A 26956-nucleotide genomic window follows, 5' to 3' on the forward strand; every position below is an offset into this window, starting at 1 on the left:
CGGGGACACACCATAACTGTGGCAAAATACTGCAGCCTGAGTGCTGGCAAAATACTACAGTATTTATTCGCAAAGGAGGCGAAAAATCCCTATAGTTTTACCTACTATGCGCCCTGACTTCCAAGTAGGTGCACCTTTGGCTTAACTAAGAGGAGACTTATATATATATATATTTTCTCCACCACCACATAAAGAGGAGACACCTCTTTCTTCAGCCTCTCCCCCTTTCATTTCACGCTCCCAAGCCTGGCTTCAAGACTTCGCCGTTACGTTTTTGGCGTGCTGCTCCTCCTCACACAAGATGGGCATTGTTTCAGTCGGGCTACGCGTTTTACGCATGGCCGCTGTCAGCCCTTGTGCAAAAACGTTGCGCCAGACATCTGGCTCACTGTAGTTTCGGCGCGCGGAGGCTGCGTAAGGCTGCGATGGCGGCGGAGGGAGAAAGGCGCCCCTCCCCCCTTGCTCTCGACACCGTTCCGCTTAGTGTGGCGGCGCAACCCTTGCGCTGGGAGGCGACGCTCTGTAACGGGTGTCCGGAACCGAAGGGCGGGGGGTGCGCGCGCGCGCGAGAGAGAGAGCGATTCCCAACCCTCGGCTACGCCGCTTGCGCAGCGGCTCGTCGGAGGCGAGAAGCTTCAGCCAGCGCCTTTCTCCTCCTGCTGCCTCTGCGCCGTTGGCGTAGCATGTCCCAAGATGGCGTCGCGGTCGTCGTCGTTGGCGGCGGTGGCCGGAGCGCTGGCGGCAGCTGGGGTGCCGACGTGGGAAGAGCTGAGAGGGGGAGCGAGGCGGCGGACGGCGGGTGGTAGCATTAGGAGCGAGTAGCGGCTGCGGAGAGGGTTTCCCCCTCCCTCTCGGCTGGTGTGTGAGGCAGAGACTCTCCGGGATAGCGGGTCCCCGCGCCTCCTTCCCCCACCCCTCGGTTGGGAGATCCCGACCTTCTCCCGCGCGGAGCCGACACCCGTCCCTCGCCTGCCTCCCTAGTGGGTGCCCCCACCCCTTCTCCCGAGCGGAGGATGATGAAGCTCAAGTCCAACCAGACTCGCACCTACGACGGGGACGGATACAAGAAACGGGCGGCTTGCCTCTGCTTCCGCAACGAGAGCGAGGAAGAGGTGAGTGAGGGAAGCGGGCGGGCTGCGGCTGAAGGTGGGGGAGCACGAGCCGGGATGGGGGTGGTAGTGGGGGGGGGGACTGGGTGGCTATTCAGGGGGAGGGGCGCGAGAAGATAGAGGCTCTCTAAGTGTTGCAAGTGGGGGGGGGGCCGGTTAGCAATGGCACACCCGACATGTAAGGGAGGCGGGGTATCAAACGGGAAGCTCCGAAGAAGCCGGGGGGGGGAGGTGGGGGAGGAGGCTAGATGGGGCTGCTGAAAGAGGGGCAGAGGATGAGGAGATGGGTGGAGCTTGTGTGGGGTGTCTATTCTTAAAGGATTCGTAGGGTGCGAACAACTCCCTTTCCCCAGACGGCGTGCCGCAGTTTGAAGGAGGACGGAGGGGCTTCCTCCTTGGTGGCTAGTAGCGAGAGTAACATGCGGTTGTTACTAGGCAAGAAGTGACATGACGCCTCTCATTAGCGCCTGTCTCCTGTCTGTGAATCGTTTGGTGCTGGGAGGTGGCAAGACACTTCCGAGAAGCAAAGCTTTCCGTTGTTTAAAAGGTCTGGCTGCACACTTTGCGCCTCGGGCCCAGAGTGGCCAGATGTCCAGTTGCACGTTCGGTATCTGCACCTTTAAATAGTTATACAAGCTACACTTGATGAAATTCTCCTTCATAAAAGGTGAAAGAGGGCTGTTCTCTTTTGTATCTGGCCATCTTTCCCAGAGCTCAGGAATGTGTGCAATGTAGACAACCTTAATCTCCTAGAGTAAGTTCCTGTGTAAACGAAGGGGGTCCTCATAGGAAGCGCTGAATTGTTACATGTCTGACCTTAAGTCTCCAGAGGCATCAGAATTAAACTCCCAAGACATAGACAGGCAGGTGCAATAATTTATTTCTAGGGGCCAAAGCGAGGACAGTTGACCAGGGGTTCATACTCTTACCTCTACATCTTTTACGTGGGAAATGTGCAATCCCATGTATGTTTTGGTAACTTCCACAGTGTTCAGTTTGGGCTAACTTCCAAGTAAGTGTGCATGCACATAGGATTGCAGCTTGAATGGGAGTGGTGCAAAGAATCTGAAGTGCTAGCCTCTAGAAATTATGGTTAAAAGATCAAAGGTTGTGTGTGTGTGCAATTGTCGAAACAAAAACTGTTGTGGCTCTTTTCATGTAAAGAATGCTATGCAACAAGTAAATGATTTAGATTGCAAGTTTTTGAGAATATTGACCCACTTTTTCTGCTGATAAAGTTCCATGTGAATTGATTGGGCTGTATATCTAATCTGAACTGTTAAAAAGAATGGTTACTAATCTTCTTGGTCTTTAAAAACCAGAAGCATGAGTAAGCAAAACATACTATGGTACAGGGTAAGTATATGATTTTTATAGGAAAGTAACAGGCAAAATCAAATTATCAAGAACACCTCCTGATTTCTAGAGTCGCTTAAATGATGTGGATGAATGAAGGAATAGTTTTCTCAAGGCACAATTAAGAGGACAAGAGAGCTCAGTATTGTGATGGGATAGAAATGAGGAAAGCATGCAGAATGAAAGATTTAAAACAATGAACGGTGACATGAACTGGTGTGGCGTGGCATGGCATGGGATTTGGCAGTGATCTGCTACCACCATGCTCAGCTAAGCACATCATATGACATGGCAGAAAGAAATTTGATTCTGGATTTATAAAAAGAAACTGGGATAAAAGGAACTGGTTACTTGCCAGAAATTGCCATTAGAGGGGCTTGTGAGAGAAAAAACGGGATTGAGAGACTGGTTATCCCGACAAGTCCCACCCCTTCCCCACATATTGAAGGGGGTAAACTTGCATTTAAACAGTTTGTTTCAGTATAAAATTTATCACATATTTTAGGTTAAACATCAAGATATTCCTGTTAAACAACATGGCATCTTAGATGTAAATTTTATTTAAATAATCTAAAATTTATATAGTGTTGAAGTGTTCAAAGTGCTTAACATGCAAGTAATATATCATTAATCCTTTCAATAATTTTCTAAAGCAGGTTAAATTTGGTTATCATCATACTGCAGATAGGCAGCTGAGGTTAAACGAGAGAGCAGCTTCTCTTTGCCTACATACTAACTTCATAACTGAGGTGAGATTAGAATTGAAGATTTATGGAAGTCCTAAGTAAATAGTGCAGTGTAGCAGCTTTCTTAGCTACCATTTAGAACTCCCTAAGTAAATTCTGTTGGATTGGGGTTGTCAATGCAGGTATTTCAGTAGGCTCCAGTAGACTTCCAGGTAGTCTCTTGCAGTTTGGACTGAGGAATTGGGTTGAAATCAGCAATTATGGGACATTGTTGGCCTCTCCAGTCACCTGATCTTCTGGACTAAAGCTTGCAGTATTTCTGCTGACCATCTGCAGGAAGGCTCTGTAGAGCAACAGATCATGGTCAGTAATTCCCTCTGCCTGCAAGCTGACTTGGTTGCACAGGGAATATGGTGCCTTGGCCTAGTTGCTGGAGGCTGTTGGTGGATAACAAGGCACCAATATTCTGTCAAGTTAGTTTTACTCAGTTCTCTGTTACTTAAGTTCATTGTGTTGGAACCAGATTGCTGAAATTTATTTTCATTGAAATCAATAGGATTTCCTTTGGTCATAACTAACCAGGCCCTTTGATTTTATTGGGATCTACGTTAAACTACCGTATTTTTTGCCCCATAGGACACACTATTTCCCCTCCAGAAATGAAGGGGAAATGTGTGTGCGTCCTACAGGGCGAATGTAGGCATTCGCTGAAGCCTGGAGAGCGAGAGGGGTCGGTGCGCACCGACCCCTCTCGCTCTCCAGGCTTCGTGCAGATCTCCGCAAAGCGCGGGAGCCCAGCGCCGGGCTCCCACGGCTTCTGGGGGCTGGGGTCGGGGCAAGCTTGGGCTTCCTCCGCCCCAGCCCCGCGCCTGGGGGAGAAATAATTCCTCCCCCTTTATTCCCCCCCCCAAAAAAAAACTAGGTGCGCCTTATGGGACGGTGCGTCCTATAGGGCAAAAAATACGGTAGAAGTTAGTTTGAATCCAATGTATTGTCATTCTCATTATATTTGTAACTAGAAAAAATTGCCACCAGGAGGAAAATGAATTGGAGTATAGCTTTTTTAAGGCTTGTAGAAGCACTTACCATAGTTCTACTGCCAGAGTGTCTGTCTGTATATGGCTTGTATTTTTAAACAAAACGTGTACTGTACTATTATTTATTGCACTTATTAGCTGTTTTCTACTTTAGACCTTCCAAAGTGATTTGCATTAAAATCACAAAGCAAAATAACAATAAAATTAACATATCAAAATCTAGCATAAAAGTCAAGTCAAATCACAGAATCAATAAAAACCAGTATTTCTTATCTTACTTTATCTTTAATGAATTCAGCATGACTTACAGAAAATTATTAAAATAATTAAACTTCAGATTACAAACCAACAGAATGAAAGATAAGCAATAATAATAATTTATTAATTATACCCTGCCCATCTGGCTGGGTTTCCTCAGCCACTCTGGGTGGCTTCCAACAGAATATTACATTAGCTAAATTATTATTAAATTTTCTATACCGCCCTTCATCTGAGGATCACAGGGTAGTTTATAATATAAAAACACAAAAATGCATACCATAGTAATACCTGCCCACAGTTTAAAAGGTCATAGATAGTTTAATTACCCAAAGGCTAAATAACCCCAGCAGAAAGAAAAGTGGAATGGCCTTTATTGTAGCAACATAAAATCAGCAAATGTAAAATCAGTTTGTTCAAAGCCTTTTTGGAAAGGTTTTTGCTTGAGGCCAGAAGGTGTGCCTTCCTGGAGTGGTCATTCTATAAGGCTGACTTCATTTCAAGAAGGCACTCCTACACTTCAGTTGGCAGAGACATACAGAAGTCAGTGCTGGAAACTGAGATATGAAAACTAGGAGCTAAATGGCTCCTTAAACCTAGGTTATGGGCAGAACAATGAAATGTCTAGGCACACTTTTTTATAATAAGAATACAATGCTGAAAAGGAATGAACTGCAGCTAAAATATTACCGTATGTTCATTTTTCACATGGTCTAGTCCTTCCCCTACCCACACCCTAATATTCTTGAGAGGGTCTCTTCTCCAGTCTTCAGAGAGTACCTGGAAGTGGGGAGGTAGAAAAAGATCATCCTCCTTTCCTTCTACTTTGCAGTTTTAATCTGAAATCTTAGGCACAGTACAAAGAGCTTTGCAGAGAATGAGACAAATCATGAGGGATGAACAGTGGGAGTAGAAACTGCTCTGTGGAAGTGGGAAATAGAAGAAAATTGAATGGCCCAATGCAACAATTGAAGGAGGCTTGGGTCATGTTTAAATAGATTATGAAGCATGTGTGTAGCCGGGGAGGGCAGTTCCCCCCCCAACAAGTAAATAGAAATGCTTAACTAACTGACCAATCACATTGGTTCTGCCACCCTAACAAAGTTCTGCCCACCCTCACAAAATCCTGGCTATGCCCACGTTATGAAGTATAACAATTTATGGGATTCAAAAAAGGACACACTACCATGGTTAGCTATCAACAGCTTTGGATAAGGGTCTGTTGGGTTCATGCCTCAACTTGAAAATAGGGGCAGCTTTGAAAGGGTTTGACATAATGAAAGGAAAACAAAGAGGAGGTAAAGGAGGAAATGTACCTTAGCAGAAACTGCATCTATGCACCACAGCAACAGGGTTGAGTTTCACATGATCAGCTTTAGGACTGGTCCAAGCTAGGTCAAATGATATTCCCTCCCCTCCCCTCTTGATATAAATGGGTGGGTTTGAAGAGGTTCCCCACTTCTAGTTTATGAAGCCAGGAATGTTATGCCTGAATTAGCTAAATGAAGGCACAATTCTTAGGCATTTGTGCCTGAAATAGGTAACTAATATCATAACTGAGAGGTTGGCAATGTGTTTGGAGTGGGTCCAAGGTCTTTGTTATCACATTGTGGGTGGGGGGGATGTTGCCATCAAGTGTCATTGATACTTATATATTTTCAAATTGGATTGTTCCTGAGACAACTCAGCACATTACAAAAAAGTGATAAATTCTAATACACCCTAATGCAATCTTATTTTGAGCATTGTAGTGTTGGGAAGAGGAAGTAATCTTCTTAGCACTTAATCATATGGTGAGATGAAGAATCCTAACCAAACTGCACTCATTTAAAATGTGTTTTTAAAGTGTGGGATCTTGAGATAACTTTGTTTCCAAATATGCATTTTTCCATAAATAAGTTTAGTATAGTTTATCAATAGCACATTTTTGATGACTAACCATCATGATGTTGCTAACACTAACACAGCAATTTTAACAATCCTAACCAGATTAACAAATTAAAACACATGTTACAATCAGCTTGAGTAGATACTAGAAAGCAGCAGTATCTACTGTAGAACTGGAGTACAAAATCCAATTGGAAATTGTCTAATTCATAATGATTCTCAAGTAAAACATCCTGGACTTGTCAGCTGAAACTTCATTGGAATTTGTTCTTTGTTGTTTCAGTTCAGTCTCACACATGGTAGTGGGGTGTAAGTATTCTTTTCTTGTCAAAAAGTATCCTTCCCTAATATAGACACTGGAAAACAAAAAGCTTTGGAAATCTCTAGTGAAATGTAAATATCACAAATTTACATTGTTGCAAACATAAGCTATGGTCCACTTTCAGTCTTTTCAAATTGGTCCTTGCAAATAAGTTCATAAAGTTTACTACGATAACGTGTCTTCTGACCACTCACATGCGTGTGCATTAAGTCACTTTTGGAACATGAACAGTCTGAAAGTGGGGGCTGCATTTTTAGCATCTCACAAAATGTTTACTTACCCCTGAGTTGGTGAGGCTCATCTGATAACACAAACTTGAGCCTTCAGTATCGTTGGCCCAGTTGGATGAAATGTTCTTCCAATAAAGATTTGGCAGGTGTCCTGAGTATTAACTTTTAGACATTTGCTGAAAACTTTTCTATGCTGCCAAGCATACATAGACAGTTAGAGGAAGGGAATCTTTTTTTTAACAGCTGCTGATCTGTGATTCTGGTAGTTTTTGTGGTTTTTATTTATATATGTTGTATGCGACTTTATTTTTTTTTGGGGGGGGGCAAAATTGCACAAGTATTTTTATGTTTATTCTGCCTATTCATAAGTACATGTGTTTGAGACATTCACAATGTAAAAGGAGGAGACCAAATATTATCATTTTCCAATTTAGAGGTCTTCATTTTTTGCTCACCTGGAACAGTTCTTAATTTTGACAGGCTTCCAGAGAAGTTGGCAATTCTCTCTTTCTTGAAATAAAAATGCGTCAGATATGGGTACCTTATTTTTAAGCATTAAGCAAAAGACTTTTCCATGCTAGATAAACTATTCAGATTCTTAGTATGCAATCCGAACCATATCTCCTCAGAAACTTCACTGGGGCTTATTCCTAGGTAAGTGGGATTAGGATTGAAGCCTTAGGGCTGTATCCAGTGCTACATGGACACCCTCTTCTCTCTCCATGTGGCCCCAAACATAGAATGCATAGATGATGGCCCTAGGTTGGGGGGGGGGGAATTGCCAATTTTGAGACCCTTGAAAGTTGAAGGTTTGAGGCTTTTCCAGAAAGTGACATGTTCCCATTATTATATGATTTTTGAGAACCAAAGAACAATTGGAGCTTTTTTGCTTTTTAGCATATTCTGCATTTTAAATATTACCTCAGAATGAAAAACATGACACAACTCAATTGCTCTTTTAAAAAAACAAAAGAGGAAATCAACTCCTTTACCTGCCCACTTTTCCATTCTGTGTATATCGTTCATACAAAGACCTGCTTGTTAAGCTGAAGGGAGAGAATCAAACTGTATTTTCCTCACTTTCTCCCCTTCCTTTGTTCCTGACAGTTCTTCAGTTGCTTTTCATAATACCAGATACCTGAACTCACAATCGGTTTTAAGAAAAGGGAACAAAAAGAGTGGTGGTAGAATTGTTAATCAGTGTTATAAGAGAGATCCCAAAAGAAATTGATTTCTTGACCCTTTTTCTCAGAGTTTAGTAAAATTGTTGGGAGGGACTTGGCAGATTGCTTTTACCACTTTCTCAAATGTGCTCTCTTTCTTTCCTATTTCAGTAAGTAGTAGTACGAACTGCAAGAAACAAGCCGCCTTATTTCTGCTATACCTATGTCATTTGCTATTGAACTTTGCCAGAAGCTCCTCCCCCTCCTTCACTCTTTCTGCCATTTGATCACTTTGCTGACAGGTCATGGGAGTGAAGTGAGTATTAAGATCCAATTCCTGCTTGTGTTCTCACACAGTCAGTTGAGCAGTCTTAATAGGTTGTATACACAGTAGGATGCCTCTCACACTTCCCCTGAAGATTTAGAGAAGTGCTATTTGAATTTTTGTTCTGTGGAGGGTTTCAATTTAGCAGATTCCTCCAGGGAATGATCTATGCAAAATTAAAGTTTTTAAATAACTCTGGGTGAGATCCAGCATCATGCCAGTGGAAGCAACCTGGGACTTCCTCATCCTCTTCTACCTTCTGCATCCATAATCTGCTCTGGAGGAAGGGGAAGCCCTGTTTGTGCAGGCGAAAGTGTGTTGCACCAGTGGGGCACCACAGTGAAATATCATCATTAACAGTATGCTGAGCAAATACTTATTAATATGTATTGCATTTATTTGTTGCTTTATACAGAAAGATGGCTCAAAGCAACTTAACAACCAAATAAATTACAAAAATAGCTTAAAATTGATTTCCGACTATATAACAAACAACATAACATACTTAACTGTCTGCAGTTCAAATCAGTGAGAAGTTAATGCTTAACTGGATCATGCCCTTGCTGTTTTCTGAATAATTACTTAATTAGAGCATTGCTTTCAGGATTTAACTGCTGAGTGGTTTTCACTGAGAAATAGCATATATGCTTAAACTTGTATGGAAATTTGAAAATCAGTTTTGCAAAAAGCTTTTCTCACCCCATTGATTTTACCAATTTCAGAACTCTGTTGCATGACCCTATAGATGAAGAGACATCAGAGGGTTCCCCTTTTATAACCACACTGTAGGTTAGGACACAGGATTGTGACAAATCACCTGGCCATAAAGCATTAAGCTTTGATATGTTGGTTAAGAGTTCCTCTGTAGCAAGCTTTTACTGTAGCCAACAAAATGAGAAAGGCTTCTTACTCCAGCAGGTTTTCTTATGGGCTAAAATATTCTTTAGGGGGTGAGTAGGAATATACTAGTGAAAATATTGATGACAGGCCCCTAACAGTTATTGATTCACCATCTTCTGTAAATGGATCTAATTCTTTTTAAAAATTCTCTAATGCTCAAGCTTTGGTTTAGAAATACTGCATGGTAGCATTTCCTGGATTATGTCAGTTCAGATTGCAGGGAGGTGGTCACATGTTTGAATGCTTCTGTAAGTAAAACAAATGCTTGCTGCAAAGAGAACAAATAAGTCAATCAGAAGGCTAGGCTGGAGTCCTTCTCGCCATGACAGCCTTTTATGTGAAGCAAGTTTTAGCATAGGAGAGCATTCAAACAAATGAGCTGCTACGCAACTTGGGATCTTTATATAATGCAATCTTTATACCTGCATGGTTGGCTTCCTCCTCATGCACCCCTGACATCACATTAGTCAACATTTTTTAAAGGGAGAATGCTATTATCTATTGTACAAACTCTGGTTTTATTTTAGGGTAGTGTAGTGGTAGTGTAGTGTAGTGTAGTGTTATAGTCCAAAAGAGAATTTTTCTTTTACCACTTGGATCTTAAGTTTAGTTGGAAAATATTGAAAAATGTTGTGGACAGCATTCTGAAAATCAACTGAGTAGGCCATGTAACATTTAACCATTATTAAGCAATTTGTGCATGAGCCTCTTTGAGCTCAAGTTCCCTTCCTTCTTCCTGCATGGGCAGGAAGACTTTTGCTGAGTTAATTTTCATTTTCATAGAATCTTGATTTAGTGTTGTGTACCAACTAGGGATCCTCCTTTACAACAAGTAATGGCTAGTTGCAACCAGAGAACCAGACCATAGTTTTAACTGGATCATATGTGTCAGCATGCCCGTTGATACTCCAGAAACTGATACTCACAAAGATTGATGAGGCAATTTATTTTGCTTTAGAAGTCATTCTGAGCATTCCATAGTAAGTCTTATATGAGAATTTGACGGCCTTACAGGCCTGAATGCTTTCTATGAATTTACTTAGAACTAGATTTAGGTTGATAAATTTGTGGTCTTTGTTTAAATAACACCATTTTCATATTTAACAACTCCCAAGTGAATACCATGAGGCTTAGTGAGTTGTTACTTCTGATTCTTTTTCATTAGTTCCAAAACTACATCCTGTGCACTACATTGAAAAAGAAGTTTGCTGTATGTATAATATGACCATTTCTGCAAGGATAATGATGCAATGAATTCATTCAGTTTCTCTTCTGTTCTATGCATTCTTCAGCATTCCTAATTTTTGGCCACTTAGTTGTTTAACTGCTTCTGACTGATTTCTGCTTCTGCTTTCCTTATACTGTGTTCTCACAAAAACGTGTACCAGACAGTTGTATATAGACTAGCTATTCTCTCATGCTACCCTTTTCTCTGCGGGATCCCATAGCAAAGTGATTAATTATACATAGGTGAACATCCTGTGCGCTATTTGTTTCATATAAATCAGTGTAGAATTGTATTTTGCCTTAGATAATGTTATTCAGTTACATAGTCTTACAAGTGATTTTTTTAAGGGTTGGGAATCTTGGAAACACTTTGGCTTAGTAAGGCTTATACTCATTTCATAAAGTTATCTGTGATCATCCAATTATTTATTGACTTTGTGCTAGTGCGCATTCTGAAGAGGTCATGTTGAATGATAAGTCTGAAAATTGTTATCAAGCTTACCTAAAACCAAAACATAAATCATGAAGCAAGAGCTGACAACTGGGCAAGATAAATAACTCAAGAAAGAGAGGTAAAAGGTAAAGGGACCCCTGACCATTAGGTCCAGTCGCAGACGATTCTGGGGTTGCAGCGCTCATCTCGCTTTACTGGCCGAGGGAGCCGGCGTTTGTCCACAGACAGCTTCCAGGTCATGTGGCCAGCATGTGACAAATAAAAAATGAGATGGTCAGTATATATGATGTAAGTCTGATGGACTTGAGCATATCAGACTTGAGTACCTGAAGAATTCATAAGGCATTCTTATCTGTTGGTTGGGAGAGCCAATATGTAGAAATACAGTGCTCCAGTAGTAGGAACTGAACCCTGTTGTGCTACATTTGGGACTTGTGCAGCTCTTTCTGAAACTGGGAAATGGTGCTACAAGGGGGTAGTTCAAGTATGTGCTCTACTGGCATAACCCTTCATCCTGAAGTATGATGTTGGTTTGTAAACAGTTTAGATAGTAAGTGGGGCAGTGCTACATCACTGTGCTTAGTTTGAGATACTGCCTTAGGTAAAGTAGTAGAAAGACTCTAAACCAGGCTGTGTGGCATACAGATGGTTTTGTTACAGATCCTGATTTATGGTCTAGAATGTGGAAAAATAACAAAATTTAAAGGTTATCCCTTTTTGTTGTTCTTGAATTCAGGACTTGAAAATAATGTGAATTCATTGGTGCCAGCATAAAGTTGTTAGGGCTTTCCTGCCCTTTTTAAGAATTTTCTTCACTCTAAGAACTTTCCAGCCCTGTTTGAACTCATTATAAGCTTTACATTTTGCATTTTCACTTTTGTAGTAGTCTGTGTTGTGACAGCTTGTTTTTACAGCATTCTGTTCAAAACATGCTTCCTCTTTAAGAAATAGTACCTCTTTTGAATAGGCTGGAGGGTTGCAAAGAGATTTTCATTGTAACTTGCTACCTTCCTGGGGTTGCTTTTTTTCCTGGACTAGAAAAGTGGAACTCTTCTACCGTACGAGAGGAAAACAAACCTATTTACAAGACCCTAGAAGAGGAATAACCAACTTGGTAGCCTCCACATATTGTTGGACTAAACTCCCATCAGCCCCTACCAGAGGTCTAGGTGGGGGGGGGCATTTAAGGTTGGTCGGGGGGATGGATGGCATTGTCTTAGTCTTCCATGCTTGCATCTGGCAAAGATTCCCACTCATAAAAATGCAATATTCAACTTGGAATGGACATTCAGTGATCAAATAGTTCAAGATCTCATAGGTAAAATTGTCTTATAGAAGAGTTACTAGCCAAATAAAGCATCCTATGGAAGTGAATGGTAGGATTCAAACACGCCTGTGCAAGGGCACTTGGATCAAGAGCTAGTGCTGGGACCCTTTCCTGGGGCTGGTGCAGTAGCAGTTACTTAATACCACACTATTTATCTCATATGCCTTGCACCCCACAGCTCAATTTGAACTTTTCAGATTCCAAACAGCAGTTCTGATTTGCGGATGAATTTCTGAATTATATGAGGTCTCTTTTCTCTTCAAGTTTTCTGTTTTAACTTGAAAGAGTTTCATATACTTATTTCCTTTAGAAGCTTTCCTGGAGAGTGTGGGATACAAAACTGTTGACCAGAAAAAGTGTGCCTGCTGTCAGAGAGTGCCTGCTGGTGGAGAGGCAAAGTAAAGGCACAGTCCATCTGCAGGACAATTAGTCTACAGAAAGGGCAAAACACAACTTGTCAGTAAGACCAAACTTTTATGTAGCAAAACAAAAATGCAACAAGCCCGTGTTCTGCATCATAAATTACTAAATTAAGGTGCATTCTTCCATTGAAGGATTTTGAGTCAAAGTGATAATACAACCAAATACAACCATGTCTTTTGCTCAGGTGACATAAAGGCCTCATTCATAAAAAATGCTAAAGCATGGTTTAGCGTTATGAGAATGTGCTTGTGCAAGCATCAGATTCTCACCCTCCCTTCTTCAACGGCTGCAAGAATGAGTTTGGAAGGTTTCACTTCTGCTTTTGATTAAATGTGAAAGGGGACGAAACCTCCAACATTATGTGGCTTCTTGCAAGTTTGTTCCAGATCTTCAGTATGGATAAAGATATATGTATGTATGCAGGATAAATGCTATGGAACTGGAACATGGATTTACTTTTTCTGAAGTGGTTGTTCTGAAGTGGTTGTCTGTATTTATTGTAATCATATTGTCAATTTAATAATTTATGTTGAAATCCCCAGAGCAGCTATCTTCAATCCCTTTGATAATTGTTCTGATGGAGTTCAACATATTATAAGAATCGTGGCAGGAGTTCAGAGTACCAAGCGCCAGCAGGAGTTTCTAGTTGCAGGGAATGGCAGGATATTCAAACAATGCTTTTAGAGTCTCTAGTTGGGGTTAGATTTACCACCATACTTTACTGGGAGAATGTAGAGGTAAAAGTGACAGTAAGAGTATTAATGTTTAAAGAATACTGTCATAGAACACCTCTTGAAAAAGGAGGTATCTTCAAGTACCTTGGTATAGTATGTCTGTTAATAACATGGAATGCAGGAGGTGAAAACAAAACAGACTTGCTTTTCCTGTTCAGATTAGTTCTTCTGAAGAGCCTGATGCACCCCTTGAAGAATGTCTTGCCTTTTGTTAAGACAGCTCAGCCAGATGCTCAACCAGCTGGTGTCCTCACATAGTGGGCCATGATGGAAATGGTTGGACACTTGGGCCTACCACCAGTGGAAAGGTGGATGTTGAAACCAGGTAGCCTGCCCAGGCACTGTTGATGAGAAACTCTCCCCATTGCTCTTGGTAATCAGTAGGTGCATTCCCACTTGAGGAAGTCTGATACAAACCTGTCCCTCTGGAGTGGTGAGTCAGGCTGTACTTCCAACATAGTGGTGGAGGAGGCGGTTGGTGGTGGAGAGGCAAAGAAGGTGTTGAGCAGTTCCGCCATGTCTCTGTCACTGAGTAGCATTTCTCCTTCTCCCTGCAAGGGATCTACTACTTGCTTATTTTTCCACTTACTTCAAACATAGCTGAAGAAACTTTAAAAATTATTTTTAACCTCTCTTGCAAGCCTGAGTTCATTCTAAGCTTTGGCCTGCTTGACCACCGGTCCCTGCAGCTGTTGACTACTCATGTATACTCTTCTTTCATGATTTCTCCTTTCTTCCATAGAACCATAGAATTGTAGAGTTGGAAGGGACCACAAGACTAATTTCTTATACATGCCCTTCTTACATCTCAGCTCATCTGTAAGCTTCATATGCAGCCACACAGTTTCTTCAGGTGCTTACTTGTTGGAATTGTCTGTCTTTGTGCCTTCAGTATGTCGCCTTTAAGAAACTCCCATCCCACTTGGACTTGCTTTTCTTTGAGTATTTCTGACCATGGGACTTGACCCAGTAGTTCCTTAAGCTTTTTCCTTTGCCTGTGTATAATGAAGCTCAAGAGGACATGATGACTCCATAAGTATAGAGAGAAGATTAGCAAAAGAAGAAAGTGAGAGATTTCTTATAGGAACTTAACCCCCACCCCCCCATCAACAGCATTATTTTGTAGCAAGATTGTATTCTGAAGTTGGGCAACCATATAGTGAAATAATGTATATATGCAAGTACTCTGTTTCCCCCCATGTAGGTGCTGTTAGTGAGCAGTAGTCGTCATCCCGATAGATGGATTGTCCCAGGTGGTGGTATGGAGCCTGAAGAGGAGCCTAGTGTGGCTGCAGTGCGGGAAGTTTGTGAAGAGGTAAATCTTCAAAACTTGCTTCGGACCTAAGCTGTTTGTGCTGCTTATGAATTTCTTACTATTTTTCCTTGGTCTTCTCAAAACAGTCCCTCTATTGAAACAAATCTCTAACCAATTAATAGTGTTATGGTTTTGTTAACTCTTTATGAACAAAACTCATTGTTAGTTCCATCTGTGAGTTGAGATGGATACTGCTGCAGAATTTGCCCCAGTACTCATAACTATAATAGTTATTATGATGCAGGGCAGGGATTTTCGAATACTTCACTGAGTACCTCTTTCAACAGATTGTTAATAGTATTGCCAGTTGACTTCAGGCACTGGGTCTAGAGTTCGTATATGTAGAAATGTACTTCCTCTTGGTGATGTGCTTCCCTCAAATGTAGCTTTGAGAGGGTGTGGTGTGAAACACCAGATTACATGCATACATATGTGCATTTAACCCCTCCTTTTCTTGGCCCAAATTTTCTCTCACCCCTCCCCTCCCCTGCTGGTTTTAAACACTTTGTGATGTCCCTTCTCAAAGCCGCTTAACTCACAAACACTGGGGGACGGATAGCAGCTTTGGGGGCAATTGTAATCATGAAAATTACATGAGGAAAGGATTAAACATCCTCTACCCTAGAGCTGCTATCAGAAGCCAATCCTCTCCCCCAACCCTCCCAGCTGTTTTTAAGCTTTGGGATCTTCCATAAGCTTTTTCCATCATAGACCTTCTGCACCATGTGTAATTTGGCCCAGACTGAAATATTGAGCTGTAACTTAGAACATTAAATCTTTCTTTCTTGTCTTTGAATTTCTCACAGGCTGGAGTGAAAGGGACATTAGGAAGATTAGTAGGAATTTTTGAGGTAAGTATAAGCATTTTGAAGAGTTGATTAACACTTTTCTCAATGGCCCTGTTCACACATCCCTGTAAGCTACAAACGGTGCTTGGAATGAACTACTTTGGTTTGGCAAAGTTCACTGAAAGTAGTTCCTATAATTGCTAGGTGAAGTGAACATGAATTAAAAGTTGTTTTGCAAAGAAACTCTAGTTGAAGTTTGTTCTCTTATGTGTGTTTTTGACCAGGGATGCAAAACTACCTACAGAAGGATAAATTATAACAGGGTTCCTACCAATGCCAGTCAGCTGATGACTGCTGTCAGTGAGTCCCACTTACCAAGGGACAATCAGAAGCTGGCTATGTCTTTACCTGCCCCATAACCCAGTGTCATATATGATGTTTGATGTCAGGTGTGGGACAGGTGGGTGTGATTTGAAGCCCTAGTGGGCTGGAGGTTCCCCTGCATCATCACTTATGCCTTACTTTCACTTGCAGATGCAGCCATTGTGGTATCATGCATGTTACATGATTGAATTTTGAAAACATAGAGGATCCACTGAGACAGATTGTTCAATTTCCCTATGTTTTGTAGGTTTCTCAAGACTGAGGAGCTAGAAAACAGTAACATTTGGCAAGATGTCAGGGCAAAACTAGTAAAAAAATATGTTGGAAATGTTTTGAATTGTTTTGTGTTGTAACTACTTTTGAATCTTCATCATTTATCTTGGTAGGGCTTTGCTGTTGGTAGAAATGTTTTAACAATATACCTATCCCCACTTTCCTTAAGAATAAACTTTTGCAGGTGTTATGAACCTTGGAACCTAACTTTAATGCTGCTCCTCCTTTTTAGAACCAGGACAGAAAACACAGAACATATGTTTACGTACTTATTGTCACAGAAGTATTGGAAGACTGGGAGGACTCTGTGAATATTGGTGAGACACTTACTTTCATCTGTATTCCTGATTCTCTGTAGGATTGTAATAGCAGAATCCTCTTCTCTGTATTAGATTCAGCTTTATATCAGGTGTACAGACTGCAATCCTCTCACTCTTTCTTTTTGGCTCTTGGGATTCACCCCCAGGCCACACTTTTCACTAGCCCTGCTTCACGCCCTCCTTTACTGCTTTTGCCTGGCATCTTGAACTCTGGTAGATGCTGCTTAACCGGATGAATGTAGGGGTGTGGGTGGGTGTAGAAACCTCTGGTTTTTATGTGCCTGGAATGCAGCCAAAGAATCACATTTGACTCTCTGTCCACCTTTGTCTCTGGTTCCACCCACCGCTGGCATGTGGCCCCTGGATGGTTGCCCATGAGGGAATGCAGCTCTCAGGCTGAAAATATTTTTCCCAGTCCTGTTTTATATATGTAGGTGATTGTGGCCGGGGTGTGGGGGAGAGAAAGTGTAAGAATTAGAATTGTACTGTTTTGTTTAAAGTAGAAAAGGACAACCATCAGCATCCAGCTGCCAAAATACTTGTGACTTGGCAGCTCTTGTCAGACTCCTTTAATTCCAGCTTCCTGTAAAAAAAAGACAGATAAAGAATTCTAGTACTGTTGATTTCAAAGAGAATTTGATTTAAAGAACTAAACAGTCACAAAGAGGGCTAAAAACCAGATTTTGGAAGTGGAAGAGTCTTAACTATTGTTTCCATGATTATTATTATTTTTTGCAGCATCACTGATTTTTTAATTTTAGTTTTCCCATGATTAGCGTGTGAAAAGGAAATTTATTTTTTTAAAAAGGGGGGAAAGGAAATTTACTAATTGCACCTCCTATAGCAGTCTCAAATCATTGCAAAATTCATATTAATGTGTTATTCTTTTCAGGGCTTCTTCATGCCCATGTTTTGATTCACTTTTCTGTATGAGGTTATACATCCTGTAGAATAGCATATTACTTAGAAAATTGCTTCTTACCAAATTTATTTCCCAGCTTCAAACTAACCACAGTCCTAACCTTGTTTACTTAGATGTAAATCCTATTGAAATCAGTGGGGCTTATTCTCAGATAAGTGGGATTAGGATTGCTGCCTAAATTATTTACAGAATGGAAAGAGATGCATATATCTCTCAATGAACTTCACAGGCAACACAGTGATATGCAGTTTTCCCTATAACTTTCCTTCTCCCATTGGTTTTCTCTAAGAAAAGTGAGCAGCTGCATTATTTTAGTCTCAGGAGCTTCCTTACTAAATGCGCTATTTTCCAGCTCATTCTCTTTTAGAAGAAACAAGTGAGATCTTGGTTTTTTAAAAATTTTGGGAAATATTTGTTAACCTAAAGATTTGCTGTTGTAATGTACTGTAGGGCTGAAGAACCTTCCTCCTCCAAGCGCCACATTCCTTTGGAGAGCTGGTTATTGGGGACAGCATATTGGCATGACTGGGGCTAAAGCCCAAAGTACACTGCCAAAGGATATACATCCCATTCTCTTACCTTGCTTTTGGGCTTCCCATAAGCATCTGGTTGCCACTGTGAAAACACAATGCTGGAGTAGATGGGCCATTGGCCTGAACTAGCAGACTCTTCTCGTGTTCCTCCCATACATGTGCTGATCTGCTGGTAGGAGGGAAACTGCTCAAAGGTGGGGAAAGGAGAACCTGAAGAGGGTATGAGGTTCTAGGGAGAGGCTGGTGGGATGGTTGGGAAGGCCTAGCATGCAAAATTGAGCCCACAGGCTAGAGGTTGGTCCGTGTGTGTCCCCCGTCCCCCCGTCCCCGTGTTGTATTGTGTGAAGTTAATTGTTACAATTGTATATTGAAGAAGTGAACATTCAGTGAGTCATCGTATCACAGGTGCCATTGAATTACTGTGTGCTGTTGCAGTGCATTTGCAGTAGGAATAGGCATACTATATGTCTGTGGAAATTATCTATAGAAGGAACTATAAAATCATCAATTGCTTTGCTGTGTTACTAATTTCCCCCTCCCTCTATTTCTACAGGAAGGAAACGGAAATGGTTTCAGATAGATGACGCCATAAAAGTGCTGCAGTATCACAAACCTGTGCAGGCTTCATATTTTGAAACCTTGAGGCAAGGCTATTTGGCTAACAATGGCACTCCTGTTGTGACCACATCATTCTCAAAGGAGAGTGCACTGTCCGACATCAGATGACTGAAGATGACCCTTTGAGAGAAACAGATTTTGAAAAGTAGACTGAAACTTGGATTTCCTTTTCTCCCCTCTTCTTGCCTCTTTCACATGCTTCCTCTTGTCAGACACGACATCAGCGGCAGCCTTTGGCAGAGCAAATATTTGAGTGTTGCATTCTAGTGCAAAGTGGGGTTTTCTTGCTTTTTCTTGGATATGTATTTTGTAAAACACATATTGTGCATGAAGTGCCCCTTCCCTATTAACACAGTTTTGACAACCTGAAAGTCAAGGCTACTAGCTTCACCTCTGCCTTGTCTTCTGAAATGCCCCTATGTATGTTGTCCCAGCCATAGCTAGGCCTCTTTATCCTTTCAGTTAAAGAAGGCTGAAATGTGAGCTCAGTTCTTTTAAGTCTTAGATTTTGTACAGTAAGGTGCTGTTGAGATCTGTGTGGTGGTCACTTTCTCAGCGCATGCGTGTAACCTTTTTTTAGATGGAGAAGCCTAACACTTTGATTTTGCGGGATTTTTTTTTTTAAATGAGCTGCTTCTGTAAAGGAGGGCTTCATAATCTTGTTTGCCTTTTGTTTTTTAAAAGAAACTTATTTTGTGACAGTGCTAGTGGCTGGGCCGGTTTGACTCCCTGAACCCCACTCCCTTACCCAAATTTAGAACAGTGACACTTAGAGGAGGCGGCCAAGTTACAATACCCTGCGAGGCATTCTTGGTGCTCCGTTCTTTCTACAGGTTCAGTCAATATGTTGATCATCTTAACAATGAACAGAAACACAAGGAATTGGTCACCACTCACTCAACAGCATACGGCCTCAGAAACTAAATGAATTCCAGCCTCAATAAATAGGAATCAGGGATTCAAAATGAGTTTAAAAACTAGTGAACTGAAGCATCGAGCCACCGATGCTTTCTGCTGGTGTGGAATTCTTTCTCTTCCTGCTGCATACTGCTGATATCTCTTCTTGTCCACATGCCTTACACCCTACTAAACTGGATGTTGTAATTTGTGCTACAACATTGGATTGTACTTTTGAGTGTCACTGCATGGTGGGACAGTTGCATTATGTCCCTGAAAAGAAGTCACAGGGAAAAGCTTCAGGTGTTCAATCTCCTTTGTAGCATTGCAGCACTTGTAAATGCACCACGGAGCATGCTCAAATGTAAACTTTATCCCTCAGTGGCAAAGGTACAACTGGCTCCCAAGCAGAAATGCTGATGTGGAGAACTGTGTCATTTAATAGGATACCTAACCTGATGCATTGGCACATGTCACATGTTTGTTTCTATTGATGTATGTTTCATGCTGTCTTGATTTGCCAACAGTGTTGTCTAGTTGGGAGATTTTGGAAAGGGTTGTGGGAGGGGGTGGGCCTGGGGAAGGTTTGGGGAGGGGCATTAGTTAATCCCTGGCTTGGGACAGGACCTAGTTGCTGTATTTGGTGACTTCTTCTTTGTCAGATTATAGCCAAGATGTGAAATTAAACCTGCAGTACTCTTATTTAATTTATCATTATCTCTTCCCATTATATACTTAACAACATAAAAAAATATATGAAATAGTCATGCAGCATGAAGTAAAAGTATATTTTCTACTTTGGAAAGTTGCTGTCAGATTTGAGATACAATTCTGTTTATTTGCTTGAGTTCCCTATTTTTAGTGAATGGGATAGCATTCCATAGTGTGGGATCACAATGGCAAAAGTGAAGCCAGTGATCACTAATGCCAAAAGTTTTTACACAGGAGAAGGCTGAGAGGCATTATTCAATGAGTGGCTTAAACGTGAATGTCTAGAAAAAATCTGAAATTATGCTGCGCCACTTCGCTGCCCTTCATCTTAAAAAACAAAACAATAAAAATTTAATTCAAAGGGCTTGACTAGTGTCTTGAAGTGTACAATATAATTTCTCGTACTACGCTATATGTGGCACTTTCCAATATAGCAAACTGTTGCCTTCAGCTAAGGCGTTTTGTGTCTCATTGAATAGATTAGGCATGAAAGATTGAAAGAGAACTGAGATGCCTGTAAGGGTGACTGCAGTTTTAATATCTACAGCATGCACACTTTTATAAAATAATAAAAAAACACTCTAAAATGTTTTTATAGGGCTGTTAAACTGACAGTTTAGAATAGAATATCGTTAATGATTTGCTAACAGCATTTTTTTGGGGGGGGGGGTGTCCAGGAAAAATAAATTGTGCCAAGAAAGTAGTTTAATGTGGGATGGATTTATGCTGTTAATTCAACTGCATTGAGTGGCTGATGTTTGCCTTCTTAACTGGAAATGGAAGATGCAGCTCCTGAGGTTCAAATAGTCTGGAATTCTTCACCAGTTGTGTATTTTAACCCAGTCCTTGCTCCAGCTTATTAAGCCTCACCTTTTCACCTTCTATTAATGCACTAAAGAGATAAGTCTACAGCTTTCCCAGTATCTCAGGGTATTCTGTAATTAACAATTCATGAAACTTCCTTAGCAAGATAAATGAAAATGTCACCACATCAACTCACCTTTTCAGAGCATTTCTAATTACACTGGAACATTCTGCATTGGCAAACAATGCATCTAACATAGGGTAAGTTATGGGGTGTTTAGATTCAAGCACAACAGTACTAAGAAGGTAGACTGATCCTCTGTTAAGAGTTAAGAAGTCTTAATTAAGACTTCCTGCTGTGCTTTACCATAAAAATGCAGCTTTCTTTGGTCTCTAAATCCAAAAAGCTTTTAGATCTATATACTGTATTCAGGTACTGCTGAAAAGGGAGGTGAAAATACTTAAGAATTATTTCCTTCCAATAAGCTTTAGATTTAAATTGAGGCTGAGCATCCAACATCCTAAAGACTGCATCTGCCCCTCCACCTAATCACCTGTGCATCCCATAGACCTTGGGAACCCCAGCTTTTATTTTATATGTAAATTTCTAGTCTTTAACAGTTGCAGAGAGGAGGTTAAATCTTTGGTTGCAAAAATAATTGCTGAACTTGTGCACTTGAGTCAGACAAATGCTGGTACATCATGAGCAGTGTGATAGATCTGTTGATACATATTTACAAATAATTCGTTCTAAGTCCAGATTTAATGCCAGTGCTTAAGTGTATTGTTCCTCATTTAGGTGAGGTCTATGTTGGTTTTTGCATTGAAGCAGCCCTACTTAAATCAGGGTTGTCTTGCTGCTTAAAACTAGTTTTGGCAGCAGGTTTGCAAGTAACTGCTGGGTAATCTTCATGAAGCTGAAGCACGGTAGCATTGTGAGTGAATGTACAACCTCTGCTGTTTTTCCAGTATGGAGAGAGATGGATTTTCTTTGCTGGGAGGGCAAAACCAGCTTCAGGCTCTCTGCAGTTTTATCTGTCATCCTGTTGCGAAAAACGCAATAGTGATTTTATAATGACATCCCTTCTGTGTTTCAGTGTCATAGATTAGAAAGTGTGTGATGTAGAGTAAATAGAATATGCTGGAGTGTTTTGATGTATCTAATTAATATTTTTGGGTTTAACCTTGAATTAGCTCCCATTAGATCCTCTTGAAAATAGGAAGAAAAAAATATTTGTATGAAAGTTTGACCTGAAATTACCGTCATTATTTTAGATGCAGCATAGCTCTTATTTCCCGAAAAACTTTATACTTGTTGTTAGCCATATTCTTGTAATCACACCCCTCTGTCGCCAACTCTCCTTTTTTCTAAGAAGCCCTCATTTTGTTAACTAGTTTAAAATTTTGCCAATAAAGAAATGGAGTGCCATTCTATCCTAGTTAGTGGTTATACTAGAACTTACAAAATAAGAGATTGTTGAGCTGCTTGTGTTCTGGAAAAAAAAAGCTTAGTTAATTCTGAGGCAATTAAAATTTGGCTTACCCAGCACTCTGAATACCCAGACTTACTTCTCAGCTACCACCTACCCAGCCCCTTCCCTTAACCATCAGTCGCTCAGCCTGACTTGCTTTGCAAGTATGGCAGGTAGCAGCAGTGGGCTGTGGAGTTAGGCAGGGAAGAGATTTCGTCATGTCCCCTTTCTGGCCTATGGTGCACTGCACAGCCACAAATAGCTCTGGGGTACAGAGTTTTCCCAAGGGCTGCTGGAAGGGTGGAATGCTTACGTCCCTTTCTTTCCTTAAAGCTGTAGCTAGCTGCTGCCACCTATATCAACACCATAAAAAGGGCTGAAGGGAAGAGGGATGTTGGGGTGTGCATGTCTGTGGGCAGGTTCAAAAGACAGGAGTTGAGAGAAATTTGAATTAAAATTTGATCCAGAGAAGAAGTTGGGGGTTGCAATCCTTTTTGTAAATGAGCATTACACAATTTGGAGGATGAGCCTCCTAAACCTTGTTCTTCCCAGCGAAGAAGTACAAGGTCAGCAACATAACTTCTTCCAACTTGGGTGTCGTTTTTCATGAAAGTGAGATAATTGATGAAATTTGATTCAAATTCCTGCTGATTCTGAAATCTGATTCCTTAAAATGAGTTACTCTTTAAGAATTATAATTGGAGTATGTATTAGTGAAAAATTCCAGGAATCTTGTGTGGTGGTGACTGAATTCACCTGTTTTCTAACATTAAAAGTGCAACTTGCCTGAAACGGGAAAATAACCATTTAAATCAATATTGTGCATATTTCATAATGCTTTGTCTGGTTTTATTCATCTGTCAATATGGTTGTATCCAGACACCGGGCGTTGTACTCTTTTGGTGGTGGGGTGGGGGTAGCGTGTGTGCGTGAGAGAGAGATGGCAGTGTTGTGGGCCTGTTTTACACTGGAGTGGTATGTAGGTATGTATGCTTTAATCTCTGTAATAAAGAAGCTGCTTTTGAGTACTATTTGCCACTTCTCATGACAACAGATTTTATTAGAACCATTAATACATTTTTTCAGTATGATCGTTTGCTAAGAATGAATGTTGAACTGTCCATGTAGTTTGATCAGCATTTTAGTCTTTCACATGTATGTTGGGTAAATAATGCAAGTGAGCATTCAATGAATCTTGGTGTAATATCACAGCTACTTGCAAAAGCAAATAACCTCCTTGAAGGGATATACCTTTAAAAAACAAAACAAAACCCAGACACAACTCCTACCATCAAAACAGTTTCTCCATGGTAGAATTGAGAAATTTCCGTACAGTTCAAGCATAGTTCTCTACTTGTAAATTTAGGCAGGGTCTCCCAAACTTGGGTCTTCTACTGTTTTTGAACTACAACTCCCATCATCCTTAGCTAGCAGGACCAGTGCTCAGGAATGATGGGAATTGTAGTCTGAAAAACAGCTGGAGACCTAAATATGAGAAACCCTGATTTAGAAGATACCAATGCTGCTTAAAGCTTGTTAACTTAATGTCTCACATGACCATCAACAGTGGGGGATACTTACTTTTGTTTGGCACTCTTTAAGAGGGAGGGTAGGATCATTTATTTTGCCCTTGATTGCTATCGTTAAATAGGAAGAGCAGCATGCTGGTGCACGTTGTTCAAAAGTTACAGTGATGCCAGTTCCCCTGCTTTGAAAAACAAGCCTGAGCCCGGCTTGTTGTGTTGTCAAAAGCTGGGCTTGTAGTTTGTTTCTCCTCAAATATACCATGAGCAGTAAGTCAGGAACAAACCTTGGTTCCACTTGTGTGTTTGGGGGAATCAATCTGCAGGCACAGGCTTGGATGAGAATGGCAAGCCAGACTGGCTCGTTTTGTCAAGTGGGGGAGGAGCTCATTCACATTAAACCATAGGCAAATTGGGCCATTGTCTCAAATTTCTGAATGTTTGTGGATCTGTTGAAGAAAAGGTTATATCCAAACCCTTATACCCCATGTTTTATCTATTGTCTTTAATTGCTTCCTGTCTGTGATGCAGGATGTGATAAAATACCTGAGGACCATTCTGCCATATGTCACCCATGTCCCCCTTGACATGGCAAGAGGTAGCTTTTTAATATTTTCAGTGCTCCACAAAACTGTCAACTTTACTGAGCAGTATAAAAAGAGGGTTTGTACAGTCTGACAATGTTTTTCATGTTTTAATTTGTACTTGCTGGTTCCCCTTTATTTTTGTTAAATGCATAGTATGAGAGATGGCTTCTTGAATAGTGACAGACTGCAGCTGAACTTGCAGCTGAATTCTGCCAAGCACTTGTCTCATGTTTGGATATTATATTTTAGTGTGCCCTCTGAGAAATGAAACTGTCAAAATGGGCAGCTAATTTGAGTATAGCAGGGTGCTGCTATTTTGGGACATGAAGTTCAATAACATATATGTCAAATGGCCCCAAGATGAACTCTTGCCCCATCCTTAATGTTACTGTCCTCAGTGAGGCACATCGGCTATGAGGCCATTGAGCTCTATGGACCATGTGATGTGTGAACAGAAAGAAATGAAATTGAACCTTTAACGGAAGCTTTTTAAAATCATTGTTAATAATTGGAATTTTCCTATCATTAAATTAAAAGAAAGGAATGAATAACTCCTTTGCTGGAGGTGAGGAAAGTAAACAACTTATCTGCTCTGTTTTTGTGCCTGCAAATGTGCATGGCTGCCCAACTGCTCAAGTGTGAGATAGGAATAGCTTGTGTTTTCAGCATAGATTTCAGGAGGCTAGGATTCTACTCCTAGTCCCAGATTTACATTAATTGTGATACTGGGTAGTTCACAACTATGGGCAGGATCCATGGTTACATTACCAAGGATATACATTGTATGCAGAAAGTCCCAGATATAATAGAGACATCTAGTTAAAGGAACTCAAGCCTTGAGACCTCTACTTGAGATCTGTTGCCAGAATAGAAAATACTGGGCTAGATGAACCAGTGGTCTGACTCTGTATAATGTATCTTCGTATTTGCTCTAACTCAAAATTTCATATGTATACTTAGCTATCTATGAAGTTTGTTCAGTTGATAAAAAGTTGCTAAGTGGGTTTTTTTAGCACATATGTTTGTAAGTACAAGTATTATATTACAAAAACAAGAGCACTTTCTAGTTTAACACTGGAAGGAATATGGCTTAATACCATCTTTTGTAATAACTTGTGAACACATAAATGCACTTGTTTCCTCTTAAATTACAATTCCTTTTATATGCTCAGCCTCTCTAACCTCCTTCCCCAATTCAGTGTAAAGGGCAATGCGTATACAATGCATTTATTGGAAATTATAGCAAATAATTCATTAAAACAACTAGTGTACTATTTACTGGGTGCTAAGGTAATCTTAATTGATCCCTTGAGACCATGGCCCATTTTAATGACCATCGTTGAGGTTGAATAAAGGCTCTGACTGCTGCTGCTTCAAGCAATGCAATTATTGTTTGTCAAAAATATTTCAGGTTCCTAGCCTGGAGACTGTGGGACCATGGATTTCATTGCTACTATCAGTGGTGAAAAAAATACTAAAATGTGGGCTGAAATTGGTATGTAGTTAAGTTTTGTAGAGGGATTTCCTCTATTACATGCTAATGTATATTACACAGTGTCGTGTATTTAATGTCACAAACAGTGCACAACGAACACAGTATCAGAGTTAACTCGGAATCTTTAAAGATGGAGAATTTTTAAGATTTTAAAATTAAAAATGAAGATATTAATGAAAATGCATAATGAATCCTACTGTCATAAGCATTGCCTAAATGCCTAGGATCTGTAACCTGTTTTGTTTTTATTTACCACATAACCTCTAAAAGACCATGCACTTCTCTTAAGTGCCCAGCACAGAATGGGAAATGGCATCTGGAATATTTAATAAAATCTTCCCCATCCCTTTCTGTTCTGCAGCTCTTTCTTATTACAGGTAAATCCTTTTGGGTATTCAGTGTCAATTGTAATTTGGGAAATAAGTTGATTCTCAACGAAGGTGGTTCAAGAATGATAGCTTTTAATACAAATGCGGTATACAGTTGGTGGTTAGAGTGTGGCAAAAGGAGGTTTGTGCCTTTCACGTAGCACATTTAGGACCTTTCTTTAAGAGTTGGTCAGTGCTTTTGCCAACCTGTGCATGACACTCACACAAGTACTGTAGATTGGGAACTGTACAGCTGCTTCCCCCTGGTTTACAAAAGAACGTATTTTTGCTGGGATAAGGAAATTTGTCTTGATGCTTTTGCTACACTAAAGACAACAGCAACATGGTTAGATGAGGGTACTGGCACTGGAGCTGAATTGCTCCAAGTGTTAAAATGTTTAAAAGGTCACAAAATGGTGCAGCAAGAGGAAACACCTCACTCATTCCATCACAGGTCATTCCCAGAAGGTGCTGGTAACACTTGTGTATCCACAACTAACAGTGCTCT

At 40.8% G+C, this 26956-nt stretch overlaps 1 protein-coding gene and 1 long non-coding RNA gene across 2 annotated transcripts in view; one reads left to right on the forward strand and one right to left on the reverse strand.

Annotated features, from left to right (window-relative positions):
• The window catches only part of LOC310679981, a 169504-nt gene extending 164198 nt beyond the window's left edge, over nucleotides 1-5306 (reverse strand). Inside the window, exons 1-3 of the long non-coding RNA XR_014512581.1 lie at nucleotides 5120-5306; nucleotides 4116-5035; nucleotides 102-3764 (exon numbers count right to left, since the gene is read on the reverse strand). This is a non-coding gene — a long non-coding RNA (uncharacterized lncRNA). The remainder of the gene's footprint in view (nucleotides 1-101; nucleotides 3765-4115; nucleotides 5036-5119) is intronic.
• Nucleotides 980-26431, forward strand: NUDT3 (nudix hydrolase 3). The gene is made up of 5 exons (XM_083445957.1): nucleotides 980-1112; nucleotides 14643-14753; nucleotides 15560-15604; nucleotides 16431-16515; nucleotides 18527-26431. The coding sequence occupies exons 1-5, from the start codon at nucleotides 1014-1016 to the stop codon at nucleotides 18697-18699; spliced, it is 513 nt and encodes a 170-aa protein (XP_083302083.1). The 5' UTR covers nucleotides 980-1013; the 3' UTR covers nucleotides 18700-26431.
• Nucleotides 26432-26956: the final 525 nt, after the last annotated feature.

This window comes from Podarcis tiliguerta (assembly GCF_965153285.1).
Source record: "Podarcis tiliguerta genome assembly, chromosome: 6".
In the NCBI taxonomy this organism is placed as follows: Eukaryota; Metazoa; Chordata; class Lepidosauria; order Squamata; family Lacertidae; genus Podarcis; species Podarcis tiliguerta.

Bases quoted from the DNA above. Each gene is read 5' to 3' on its own strand.
- NUDT3 (XM_083445957.1), top strand. From the start codon at position 1,014: ATGATGAAGCTCAAGTCCAACCAGACTCGCACCTACGACGGGGACGGA. The intron at 14,754-15,559 runs GTAAATCTTCAA...AATTTCTCACAG, and splicing joins TGCGGGAAGTTTGTGAAGAG to GCTGGAGTGAAAGGGACATT. The intron at 16,516-18,526 runs GTGAGACACTTA...CTATTTCTACAG, and splicing joins GGAGGACTCTGTGAATATTG to GAAGGAAACGGAAATGGTTT.